The 13,513-nt window shown below is 44.2% G+C and overlaps 2 protein-coding genes across 2 annotated transcripts in view; both read left to right on the forward strand.

The window, feature by feature from the left end:
- The window catches only part of MEMO1 (mediator of cell motility 1), a 652,780-nt gene that overhangs the window by 329,192 nt on the left and 310,075 nt on the right, over positions 1-13,513 (forward strand). The gene's annotated exons all lie outside the window — the stretch shown is intronic.
- NLRC4 (NLR family CARD domain containing 4) overlaps positions 1-13,513 on the forward strand; it is a 52,730-nt gene that overhangs the window by 17,078 nt on the left and 22,139 nt on the right. The window contains 2 exon segments of the mRNA XM_089327069.1: positions 10,015-10,107; positions 13,030-13,200. Of these exon segments, the coding sequence (XP_089183195.1) occupies positions 10,015-10,107; positions 13,030-13,200 (264 nt within the window).

The raw sequence follows: 13,513 nt of genomic DNA on the forward strand, positions 1-13,513 counted from the left end.
CTAAAAAGGATTTGAGGAGCAGATACAGTCCACCATGGAGACATTTCAGACTTCAGACACAGACACGTGGGAGTAATGTTCCTGGGTAAAGGCGTCTTCCCCAAATTATAACTAACACTAAAGATGAGTGTCTGTACCACCTGCCTGGACCAGCCCAGGGCCCAGAGCAGGGACTGCTGTGAAGTATGAAGCCACAGACCACAGGAACTTTGTTCTATGTGACCAGAGCAACCTGGGTTAATTTTCAGTCATAAGAAATTTCCCATCCAGCTCTGCCTCACTTGGCACCCTACAGAAGAGTTTTCTATTCTAAGAATCTGGGATCTTTTGTACAGATCATCTTTGTAACCTCTTACTCAATGCAGGAATCCCTTCTGTAAGAGTCTGGATGTCACCTGACTTTCTTAGGCTCCCTTCTGGGTCAAGAAGTTAACAGTCTTCTCTCAACATCCATTTTCTTCTACTGCTTTTGCAAGGTGATAGTCCATATGCTGAAAGTGGTCTATGTGCCATTGAGCGTCTAAAATTCTTTGTGCCCCAGTCCAATGACCTCCCTAGAGGCTGTCCTCCCTAGAGAAGCAAGTCTGCCGAGATTCGGAGACACAAATGAAAATCAGAGTTTCTCATTTCTCTTGAAAATTACTCAATTTGGCAACTGTGTGCCCCCATCCTGTGAGATAGGGTCTGCATGCAATGAGGCAAAAGGAAAAATGTCTTCTAGACCAAGGTGGCCTGCAGCTAGCTAACCTAAGTGCATCTGGACTTTCTTGCGAAATATTCACATTAACATTCCAGGGATTAGATAAGGGAGAACCCAGGATCCAACTCAGTCGTAATGACTGGGTTATCCCACAAGATCTTGGATGACCACCAGATTACCTGAAGAGCAAGATGGCAGACATGACCAACAAAAATGGCTGTGGTCTTGTCAACTGGGTCCCTACATCTCACTGTCCATTCCAAAATGTTTTCATCACCCACAAAAACAAACTCCATTGCCATCAACAGTCACTTCCTATCGCCTCCCTCTCTCATCCTCTGGCAACCACTAATCTATTTGTTCTCTCTGTGGATTTGCCTATTTTAGACATTTCATATAATTAGAATCATACAAAATGTGGCCTTTTGTGTCTTCCTTCTTTCATTTAACATGATGCTTTCCAGGTTCATCCGTGTCCAAAAGGGGCCCCAATCTTCATATATTGACAATGTCATCATCAATGTGTGCTAAGAAGTGGGGACTTGGAGCTTTCCTGGACAGGACTGAAATCCTCATAGAAGAAGTATGGGTTAGTTGCCTCCCAAATTTTTGCCCTGTTTGTTCTTCCGCCCGCCCCCACAGGAGGATGTGACAATCAAGGCAACGTGTTGCAAGCAGAGAGGGTCTTTCAGACACCAGATCTGCTGGCTCCCTGATTATGAACTTCCTGGACTACAGAAGTCTTTCTGGTCCTTATAAATCGCTCAGTCTCATGTACCTTGTTAGAGCAGCATAAACAGATTAAGACAGCATTGCACTTATTTGTATTATCAAATACAGTTGTGCTGTGTGGGTGTTTTTGTATCATCTGACCATTTTACAGATGAGGAAGCTGAGAGGCAGAGTTGAAGTAGTTTTCCGGATTAGAGGTGGCAGAGCACATGTGTGAATCTAAATAGCCTGCAGCCTATGTCCCCATCTCCATTTTATGCACTTCTTGTCTTGTCCTAGTTCATGCTATGTATGTTAATTATAAGGTAAGGCCAAATATATGGCAGCCACTTTTTTTTTTACAGTGACGATAATCCCCCTCCTTTTTAACGCAAATTCAAATAGATAATTGGGGCTAGTGTTGCAGTGCAGTGGTTTAAGCCATTGCTTGAGGTGCTGGCATGCCATGGCAGAGCAGAGTGTTCATTTAAGTCGGGCTACATTGCTGCTGCTGCTTCGCTTTGCTTTTTTTCCCTTTTTTTTTTTTTTCTCTGTGATTTTTTTTTTCTTTAAAGATTTATTTATTTATTTGAAAGTCAGAGTTACACAGATAGAGGAGGAGAGGCAAAGAGAGAGAGGTCTTCCATCCGCTGGTTCACCCTCCAATTGGCCACAACGGCCAGAGCTGTACCAACCCGAAGCCAGGAGCCAGAAGCTTCCTCCAGGTCTCCCACATGAGTGCAGGGGCCCAAGGACTTGGGCCATCTTCTACTGCTTTCCCAGGCCACAGAAGAGAGCTGGATCGGAAATGGAGCAGCTAGGTCTCAAACTGGATCCCATTTGGCGGCTTAACCCACCACGCCACAGCACTGGTCCCTACATTGCTTCTAATCCACCTTCCAGCTGATGGCCTGGGAAGGCAGCAGCAGGTGACCCAAGTACTTGGGCCCCTGCCACCCATGTAGGAGACCAGGATGGAAGTCTTGACCCCTGGCTTCAGCCTGGCCCAGAGCTAGCTGTTGCTGCCACTGGGGGAGTGAACCAATGGATTGAAGATCTCTCTTCCTCTATTGCTCTGCCTTTTGCATAAATAAATCTTTAACAAATTAAATATATAAGTAAGCCAATAAAGTTTTATCTATGCCATCCCATTCTACATGAGGTTTCATGTTAGTGAGCCAAGGGCGTCTTACTATCCCCACTTTTCCTCTACTCTGTTCAGCTCTCTCATTGCCCCTGCCTGGGTCAAGGCCCTCTGACCCTACCCGTTCTTCTTCCTCTTTCACCTTTACTCAGAGTCATCTTGCCCTTCCCCACAGGGGAGAGGATGTGTCTAGGTTTATGCACAAAATTAAATTTCAATATCTTCAGTGGGAAGTCCTCTTGTAACCCAGTAATAAACTAAAATGTGAGCCCTTTAAAATGCACGCACACACACAGATACGCACGTGCATGGTTTTGGGGGAGGACTCCAGGGTGTGCCTCAGTAGGAAGCTGGAATCAGAAGCAGAGTCAGGACTCAAATCTAGGCATTCCAGTATGCAACGTGGGCATCTTAATTGCTGTGCCAAATACCTGACCCAAGAAAGGATGTTTCAAAGAAATAGTTCTTCAGAATTTCTGTTTAGTCTTACTTTACATTTCAAAATGTTACTGGTAAAGGAATGCTTTTACAGAACATTAGGCAATGTTTTGGTTGCTTAAGAGTTCTAAAAATCTACGGGGCCGCATTGTGACACAGTGGGTCAAGCACCACCTGCAGTGCCAGCATCCCACATGGGCATCACTTTGAGCACTGGTCTCTCGCTTCAAACTTTGGTGCTTGCTATGTGGGCAGCTGGGCAACGATTAAGATGCTTGTCTCCTTCCAGCTCCTTCTCCCTTACAATTCCAGCCTCCTGCTAATATGCACTCTGGGAGACAGCAGGTGATGGCTAAAGTGGTTGGATCCTTACCACCCACATGGAAGACCTGGATTAAATTCTTGGCTTCCTGACATTTGAGGAGTGAACCATCAGATGTCTGTCCATCTGTTTCTCCCCCACCCCCACCCTCTTTCCCTTGCAAATAGAACAAAACAAATTGGGGGGGGGGGACTGGTTAAAAATTCGAGATTTTGGGTGGAATATAGCAGGTATCACAATCAAATTTTACTTCTATTTCATGCATTACACTTTTGGGGTCAGATATTTCTTTAGAAGTAGGTAATTCCTAGGCTGAAAGGGCCAGTTGGAGTATGACATGACAAACAGCATTCCTAACAGGCAAGAGGCCTTGGCAAAGCAGCTTTAGGATAAGGAAAGGCCAGTTATGGCCGGTGCCGCGGCTCACCAGGCTAATCCTCCGCCTGCGGCGCCGGCACACCGGGTTCTAGTCCCGGTCGAGGTGCCGATTCTGTCCCAGTTGCTCCTGTTCCAGTCCAGCTCTCTGCTGTGGCCCAGGAGGGCAGTGGAGGATGGCCCAGGTCCTTGGGCCCTGCACCCCATGGGAGACCAGGAGAAGCACCTGGCTCCTGACTTCGGATCAGCGCAGCGCGCTGGCCATAGCAGCCACTTGGAGAGTGAACCAACAGAAAAAGGAAGGCCTTTCTCTCTGTCTCTCTCTCTCACTAACTCTGCCTGTCAAAAAAATAAATAAATAAAAAAATAAATAAATAAAATAAAGGAAAGGCCAGTTACCAGGTTCAGAAAGTATATTCTCAGGAACCGCATAATGCCTGTAACTGTCCCAGGTTGTTTTTCAGTATTTGCTTTATTCTGTTAACAGTTGCCTATGTTCTGGCTCCTATAATCAGAGCACGTAGACTGGTGGCTTGAATACCAGAACTTTATTTTGCATAGCTCTGGAGATTTTGACGTCCATGAGCAACAAGCCAGCCCACCCAGCTCCTGTGAGGGCCCTCTTCCTGGCTGGTGTTTACTGCAGGGTTGCAGGAGGGAAGTGGGGGCAGACGACCACCTCTGGTCTTCCCATCCTTCTTAAGGACACGAATCCCATCACAGGGCTCCACTCTCCTGACTTCACCCAAACCCAGTGTCCTCTCAGAGGCCTCACACCCAAACACCATCGCAGTGGGAATTAGGGCTTCAACGTATACATTTCAGAGGGGACACACACATTCAGTCCACAGCAATGGTAAATAAGAAACGTTTTGGAAATAAAAACTTTCTTTAATAAGATCCTTCTTTGTTCAGTAAGAACTAGATTCACATCCTTTGTTTCAAATACAATCAGCCCCTGGGATCTGCAGGAGATTGGTTCCAGGGCTTCCTGCTGATAGGAAAATCCAGATGCCAACTCGCACGTGTAAAACGATGCTGCTCACAGCCTCCTGTGTATTTTAGATCGTCTCCATATTACTTGTAATATCAATGCGATATAAACCCCATGTAAATAGTTACTGTGTGGTATTGTTTGGGGAATAGTGAGGAGGAAAAAACGTTGCATATATTCAGCCAATGGGGGGCATTTTTGATCCTTGGTTGGTTGAATGCACAGAAGTGAAATCTGTACCTTTTTTTTTTTTTTAAAGATTTTTATTTATTTGACAGGTAGAGTTACAGACAGTGAGAGAGACAGAGAAAAAGGTCTTCCCTCCGTTGGTTCACTCCCCAAATGGCTGCAATGGCTGGAGCTACACTGATCTGAAGCCATGAGCTAGGAGCCTCTTCCTGGTCTCCCATGCTGGTGCAGGGCCCAAACACTTGGGCCATCCTCCACTGCACTCCTGGGCCATAGCAGAGAGCTGGCCTGAAAGAGGGGCAACCGGGACAGAATCTGGCACCCCGACCGGGACTAGAACCCGGTGTGCCGGCGCCGCAAGGCGGAGGATTAGCCTAGTGAGCCGTGGCGCCGGCCTCCAAAATATTATTGACTTGCTTTATGGCCCATAAAAGTGGGTCAGCTTGGTAAATATTCCATGTCTGTTTGAAAAGGGTGCATAGCCTGCCACTGCTGGTTGCAGTATTCTGTCAATGGCAATCCGATCAGCTTGCTTGCTAGTGCTGTTCACATCTTCCTGACACTTACATTGGTTTTCTGACTACCTATCACATGGCTAGAAGGGTAAAAAACGATCAGATCATAATCATGTATTTTTCAGGTTTCACTTCCATCAATTTTGTTACTTGTACTTTGAGATATTATTATTAGGGTGCACAAACATGTGGGTTTGCTGTGGTCAAATGCTTGCATTACCGCAAAGTTCACGTGTTGAAACCTAACGCCCAGTGTGATGGTATCAGGAGCTGTGGGATGGATCCCTCATTAACAGGCTTAGTGTCCTTAACAGAGAAGCTCCAGAGGGTCGTCTTGTTCTTTCCACCATGGGAGTGTGAGGTCACAGTGAGAAAGCACCCTCAATGAGCCTGGGAGCAGCCCCTCACCAGACGCTGAATCTACTGGTACCTAATCATGGACTTCCCAGCCATCAGAACTGTAGGAAATTAATGTTTGTTGCTAATAAGCCACTTAGTGTATGCTATTAGGGCACGTCAGAAAGTTTGTGGGAAAATGGAATTCAAGAAGAAGTGTAGGAGTGGGCAGTTAGCCTAGTTAACACGACATCCCACATCAGAGTACTAGGGTTCGATTCCCAGTTCCCAACTCTAGCTTTCTGCTGTTGCAGACTCTGGGAGGCAGCAGTTGGTGGCGCAAGTAGCTGAGTGCCTGCCATGCACCTGCGCTGAGCTGTTTTGTCCTATTGATGAATTGACCCCTTTATCATGATGAAATGACACTTTATCCCTACTACTGTTCTTCATAATCATATCAGTACTGGGGCCATCATTGTGGTGTAATGGGTTGGGCTTAAACCTACAATGCTGGCATCCTATATGGGCGCTGGTTTGATTCCCAGCTGTTTCACTTCTGCTCCTGGCTTCTGCCTGACCCAGCTCTGGACATTGTGGCCATTTGGAGAGTGAACCAACAGAAAGAAGATCTATCTTTCCCTCTCTCTGTAACACTGCCTTTCAAATAATGTTTTTTTTTTAAAAAAAATCAGTACTTGTGTTATCCCTACTTGGGTGTTCACAGAGCTACCCAAGCTTTCTTTTGATTCAGGTTAGCATGGCATATCTTTCTCTACCCTTTTATTTTTAAGCTATTTGTGTCTGTATCTAAGGTAGGTGTCTTGTAGGCAGTATATCATTGGGTGTTGCCTTTTCATCCATTTCAACAAAAGCTACCTTTTCATGGAGTATTTTGATCATTTACGTTATGCTATAACTGATAAGGCTGTGCTTAAATCTACCAACTTATATGTTTTCTAATGCTCCTTCTGTTCTTTGCTTCCTTCTTCCTCTTTTTGAACCCCTGTTTTGAATGATTTCTTGTGTCTTAGATTTTTTTTGATACTATCCTCTTGGTTGAAATTGCATTATTTCTGATGACAAATTTGGGGAGAATTAACATCTTAATTATGTTGAGTCTTCCAAGCCATGAGTATGGTCTCTCTTTCCATTTATTTAGATATTCTTTATTTTATTACCATTTTGTAGTTTTAAACATATAAAACCAGTATATGTTTTGGTAGATTTATACCTAACTTTGTAATTCTTTTGGCACTATTTTAACTGGTAATGGGGTGGGACGAGTTTCTAATTGCTTATTGCTACTACATGAAAATAAACTGATTTCAGTGTGTTGACTTCATTTTTTCTACTCTGGTAAATTCACTTAGAAGATGTTTGATTTTGCAGATTCCTTTCAATTTTTGCGATAGACAATCATGCTATCTCCAAAAAGAACAGTTGTATTTCTCCCTGTCCAGTCTTCCCATAATGCAGTGTTGAATAGGGGTGTTCAGAGTGAACTGGCAGCCTTGACCTTGATCTTGGATCTTCACCATGACGCATAATGTCTGGAGTTTCCTCAGCCCCCCTCTATTTCCAGGTTGCTGAAAACTTTGAGCACAGATGGATGTTGGATTTTATCAACAGGTCTTCTGCATCATTTTATATGATCATATAATTTTTCTTCTTCTTCTTTTTTTTTTTTTTTATTAGCCTGAGGGGTCGGGGTTGTGGCTCAGCAGGTTAACCCGCTGCTTGTGAGGCCTGAGTCCCGTATCCAGGACCAGTTTGAGGGAAGGCAGCAGATGTTGGCCCAAGTACTGTGCCCCTGCCCACGTGGGAGACCCTGATGAAGTCCCAAGCTTCAGCCTGGTCCAGCCTTGGCCATGGAGGCCATTCGGAGAATGAACCACAGGATGGGAGACTTCTGTGTGACTCTACGTTTCAAACAAATAAATAACAAATCTTTTTTAAAAACTAGCATAATTTTATGCCTTTCTTCACAATGTCACAAACAGAAGCCTTGTTCTTAGCCCACAGTTGCACCCTCAGCATCCCACTTTCATCTTTTCACTTAACAGAAGCATCTGTGGATTCTCCTTTGTATATCTTAATGATCAGCATCACTACTCTCTTCATGCAGCAAAATCAGGAACATAAGCACAGTGATACTGACAACCAATCTGATAGCCAAGATGGCTGCTAATTTACTAATGGGCAGGAAGCAAATATACAGTGGATACAAAGGATGATTCATGGGGCTGGTGCTGTGGCTTGGTAGGTTAATCCTCTGCCTGCAGTGCTGGCATCCCATACAAGAGCCAGTCCCAGCTGCTCCTCTTCTTCTTTTTTTTTTGAGATAATACTTTTATTTACTAAATATAAAATTCCGAAGTACAGTTTATGGATTACAATGGCTCTCCCCCATTATTTCCCTCCCACTCGCACCCCTCCCATCACCCGCTCCCTCTCCCATTCCATTCACATCAAGATTCATTTTCAATTCTCTTTATATACAGAAGATCCATTTAGTATATATTAAGTAAAGATTTCATCAGTTTGCACCCACACAGAAACACAAAGTGTAAAATACTGTTTCAGTACTAGTTATAGCATTACTTCACATTGGACAACACATTAAGGACAGATCCCACATGAGAAGTAAGTACACAGTGACTCCTGTTGTTGAATTAACAATTTGACACTCTTGTTTATGGTGTCAGTAATCTCCCTAGGCTCTAGTCATGAGTTGCCAAGGCAATGGAAGCCTTTTGAGTTCACCGACTTTGATCTTATTCCGACAGGGTCATAGTCAAAGTGGAAGTTCGCTCCTTCCTTCAGAGAAAGGTACCTCCTTCTTTGATGGCCCCATTCTTTCCACTGGGATCTCACTCGCAGAGATCTTTCATTTAGGTTTTTTTTTTTTTTTTTTTTTTCCAGAGTGTCTTGGCTTTCCATGCCTAAAATACTCTCATGGGCTCTTCAGCCAGATCAAAATGCCTTAAGGGCTGATTCTGAGGCCAGAGTGCTGTTTAGGACATCTGCCATTCTATGAGTCTGCTGTGTATCCCGCTTCCCATGTTGGGTCGTTCTCTTCCTTTTTGATTCTATCAGTTAGTATTAGCAGACACTAGTCTTGTTTGTGTGATCCCTTTGACTCTTAGACCTATCAGTGTGATCAGTTGTGAACAGAAATTGATCACTTGGACTAGTGAGATGGCATTGGTACATGCCACCTTGATGGGATTGTATTGGAATCCCCTGGCACGTTTCTAACTCCACCATTTGGGGCAAGTCCAATTGAGCATGTCCCAAATTGTACATCTCCTCCCTCTCTTATTTCCACTCTTATATTTAACAGGGATCACTTTTCAGTTAAAATTTAAACACCTAAGAATAATTGTGTGTTAATTACAGAGTTCAACCAATAGTACTAGAACAAAAAAAATACTAAAAGGGATAAAGTATTACATTGTACATCAACAGTCAGGACAAGGGCTGATCAAGTCACTGTTTCTCATAGTGTCCATTTCACTTCAACAGGTTTCCTTTTAGGTGCTCAGTTAGTTGTCCCTGATCAGGGAGAACATATGATATTTGTCCCTTTGGGACTGGCTTAATTCACAGCATAATGTTTTATATATATGATATATAATATATATGATCATATAATTTTTCTTCTTTAGACTGCTCATACAGTGAATTATATGAATTGATTCCTGAATATTGAACCAACCCTTAACTCTGTATATGAGTGGAAAGCCCTTTGGATGGTGGTATAATATTTTCTTATGTAGAAGTAAATTCCATTTGCTATTTTGGTAAAGATTTTTGCTTCTATGTTCATTGAGTGATATGGGCCTGAAGTTTAATTTTCTTGTACTGTCCTTGTCTGAGTTTCATATCAGCTTGATGATGGCTTCATAAAATGAGTTGGGACTGTTCAATACTATTCACTTCTCTCTGAGTACTTGATTAGCTGCAGATTCTGATGTTTTCCTGTTTATTTGTCAAAATTTGACTCCTGATTGTTGTTCAATTCCCAAGTGTTTGGAGATTTCTCTGGTATTTTATGTTATTTGTAACTACTCCATTCCATTGTATTTGGAGATTATACCTGTAGCTATGTAAAATGCTGATCATTAACCAAAAAAATGCATTTTTATGTCAATTTCGTGGCCATTTCTTACCTTGGTGATAAGTAAAGTCTTTTGACTGGTAATAGAAATAATAGTAATAATAAATGACATAGTAAGAATAACAAGTAAATGTCAATTGACCACAGTCCAATCCTTCTTGTTTTGGCAGGCGGTTTGACGGACAGCTTGGGTAACTTGAAGAATCTTGTGAAGCTCATACTGGATAACATTAAGGTGAATGAGGACGATGCTATAAGGCTAGGTCAGATCTTTGTCTTCTCTAATGGTTGTATTAATGTAAGTTCAACAATAAGAATAGTTAGATTAAGACTGTTTGACCTTGCTGGTGTCTGTACAAGCAAGGATTTTTTAAAAATAATTTGTTTATTTGAAAAGGAGAATGATAGACACAGAGAGAAATTCTCCATCCATTGGTTCATTCCCCAGATGGCCACGACAGCAAGGGTTGGGCCAGGCTGAAGCCATGAGCCCAGAACTCCATCTAGTTTTCCCTATGGATGGCAAAAACTCAACTATTTGGGCTGTCACCTGCTGCTCCCAGGTGCATTAGCAGGAGGCTGGACGGAAAGTGGAGAGCCAAGAGGTGAGCCATCTGAAGTGGGATGTGGGAGTCCCAACAGCAGTTAACACCCTGCACCACGGCACCCACCCTGGCAACAATGCTTGTATGTACTTGGGAATTTGTGGCTTCCCTAGAGATCTTCCTGCATTTCCATTACAATACTTTGGCACTATTTTTTCCAATTGCATACCACTAGACTGTAACCCTCTGGGAGGATGAAGCCATGATATATTTTTAACTTCCCTCTCTCTGGTTGATTGGCTATATTTATATTTAAAGCATAGAAACAATATTTTAGAAGTCTATATGGTGGTTTCATAATTGAATGAAACTTCATAAACGAAGTGGAACACAAGAAAGAAAGAACGTGTATCAAGAAAACTTGAGAGGACTGGGCGTTGTGGCGCAGCAGGTTAAGCCACTGCTTGGGATGCCTTCATTCCACATCAGAGTGCCTGGTTCTAGTCCCAGCTTCTTCACTTCTGATCCAGCTTCCAGGTAACACACATGCTAGCAGACAACAGACGATGGCTCAAGTCTTTGTGTTCCTACAACCCATGTAGGAGTCCTGGATGGAATTCCAGGCTCCTGGCTTTGGCCCGGCCGAGTCCAGCTGTTGTGAGCATTTGGGGACAGAACCAGCAGACGGAAGATCAATCTCTCTCTTTCTCACTCTCACTCTCATTGTACTTTTCAAATAGATAAAAATAAATTTTAAAGAAAAGAAGACTTGAGGCATACAAGCAGCACACACAGCTTACTACAAAGAGGCAGGATAGCCTTGCAGAAGAGAGAAGACCCTTTCTTTTCTTTTTTAAATTAATTTATTTGAAAGAGTTACACAGAGAGAGAGGAGAGACAGAGAGAGAGGTCTTCCATCAACTGGTTCACTCTCCAATTGGCCACAATGACCGGAGCTGTGCCGATCCGAAGCCAGGAGCCAGGAGCTTCTACTGGGTCTCCCATGCAGGTACAGGGGCCCAAGCACTTGGGCCATCTTCTACTGCTTTCCCAGGCCATAGCAGAGAGCTGGATCGGAAGTGGCGCATCCGGGACTTGAACTGGCACTCACATGGGATGCTGGCACTGCAGGCGGCAGCCTTACCCGCTATGCCACAGCACCAGCCCCACGGAAAGACCCTTTCTGAGGCTGCTTCCCCAGCCCTGGCCGCAAAGGCCCTGATTTTCTTTCTGTTTCTTAATTCTGCTTGAGCCCTTGGTAAAATGCTCTCTTTCCTCATCCATGTTCTTTATCTTTCTGCTTCCTGCCAAAAGACAACTCTACCCTATAATTCGAACATGGCTGGGTTCTTTGTCCCCTTACAGTCGACACAAGAATAATCAAACTAATTCAGTATGCAGTAGACATTTAATGTGTGCCTATCAATGTCACAGAACAGCACAGCGAGGAGGTGCCTGAGAGCCCCTGGTTCAACTCATTCATTTTACAGAGCTGGAACACAGAGTGGTTCACTGACTTCCCCAAGGTCTTAAAGGTCAAGAAGTACCCCCCCGCCACACACACCACCAACAGTCTGGTTCCGCCATTAAGAAATCAGAATTAGAACGCATTAGCCATTGTTACATCGGTAACAACTTACTGTTTCCTAAGGCGTTCCTGTGTGATGGGCTAGACTATACACTAGGCAATTTTACATCCCTCACCTTGGACCGTCACAGCAGTCCCTCCATGAAGGTGTGATAATCCCTAATGTGACAGCTCAGAGGCTGGCTCACTTGCCCACACTTACACAATTCTTTAAGAAGGGGATGCAGCCATCCAACTGACTGCAAAGCGTGCGCTCACAACCCCTGAGCTATCCGTACTCCAGGACGACAGTCACTTTCACTGAGCGCGGACTGTGCCCAGCCGCCTGCTAAATACCTAACGCACGGTATCTGCACGCTCCCCAAAGCCCGGCAAGGCTGGGGCCATCAAACCGGCCAGTGCATCTTCAACATAAGGACACTCATGACACACCTTAAGGAGCTATATTAGTGATTTCACGCCTAAGTCATCCTAAGCTCCATATTAGGTTTAATCCAAGAAAAAGTGAGATGTTAGGATGCTTTCAATTGCGCTCTTGATACACGATCACTCTCCCCCAGGGCCGAGCACTCACAGGCTGCGGTCTGCCTTACAAAGCAGCGCCACATCACGGCTCGTCTCCTTACAAAGCAGCGCCACACCGCGGCTCGTCTCCTTACAAAGCAGCACCACACCGCGGCTCGTCTCCTTACTCGATCCTCTGAGCTTGGCGCCCACCTCTCTAAGGTTTTGGAGGAGGTGTTTGTGAAGAGTTAGGGTAAGAACACACGTGGACATCCACTAGAAATGGTACACATCTACTGTGGTTTTTCTCATGCTGCCCAGAGAATGACCTTCACCTAAGTGACCTTTATGTGGTCAGGAGACTGGAAAGTGAGAGTTGAAAGAAAAATGATTCGCTCTGGCTCTCTGCAACTTGAGGTCTCTACAAAAAAAGAGCCTTGGAAGGTCTCTCTGTGCACTTGGCTTTGGTCTCCTTTTTAGTCCATCAGCCTGTGTTTAAATCGGGTGAACATGGCTTCCTCATGCGTTTCCTTCCCGTCTCCTTACAGCTGACACCCTGACAAACCTGAAGAAGACGCGTCTGTTACATTTGACCCACGTGTCCGACATCAGACAGGGAATGGATTACTTCGTCAGGTCTCTGACCGGCGAACCCTACGCCCTGGAAGAAATCCAGTTAGTGTCCTGCTGCCTCTCAGCAAAGGCCGTGAAAACCCTAGGTAACAGCTGGCTCCCTTAGCAGCGAGCTCAGGGTCGCAGAAGTGGGGGTACCTGGACGCTCAGGCATGCTGTCTCTCATAAGGAAAGCTTAACTGTAAAGGAAATAATAAAGACATCAAGGTAATATCCAACCTGTTTTTAATGAGTTTTCTCCATGATTGTAGGTAAAATTAATTAGCGATATATAATAGCACAGAATTTCAGAACAATTGAAGTTGTTATACTTTGAAGAAAAGGCCAAAAGAATAACACAGGCACGTGAAACCTGCCATGTGTCCTGCCATATAATTCCTGCTTACACATGTCTCAGTG

This window comes from Oryctolagus cuniculus, chromosome 2, assembly GCF_051225735.1.
Source record: "Oryctolagus cuniculus isolate XC-2025 breed Fujian yellow rabbit chromosome 2, ASM5122573v1, whole genome shotgun sequence".
NCBI classification, from domain to species: Eukaryota; Metazoa; Chordata; class Mammalia; order Lagomorpha; family Leporidae; genus Oryctolagus; species Oryctolagus cuniculus.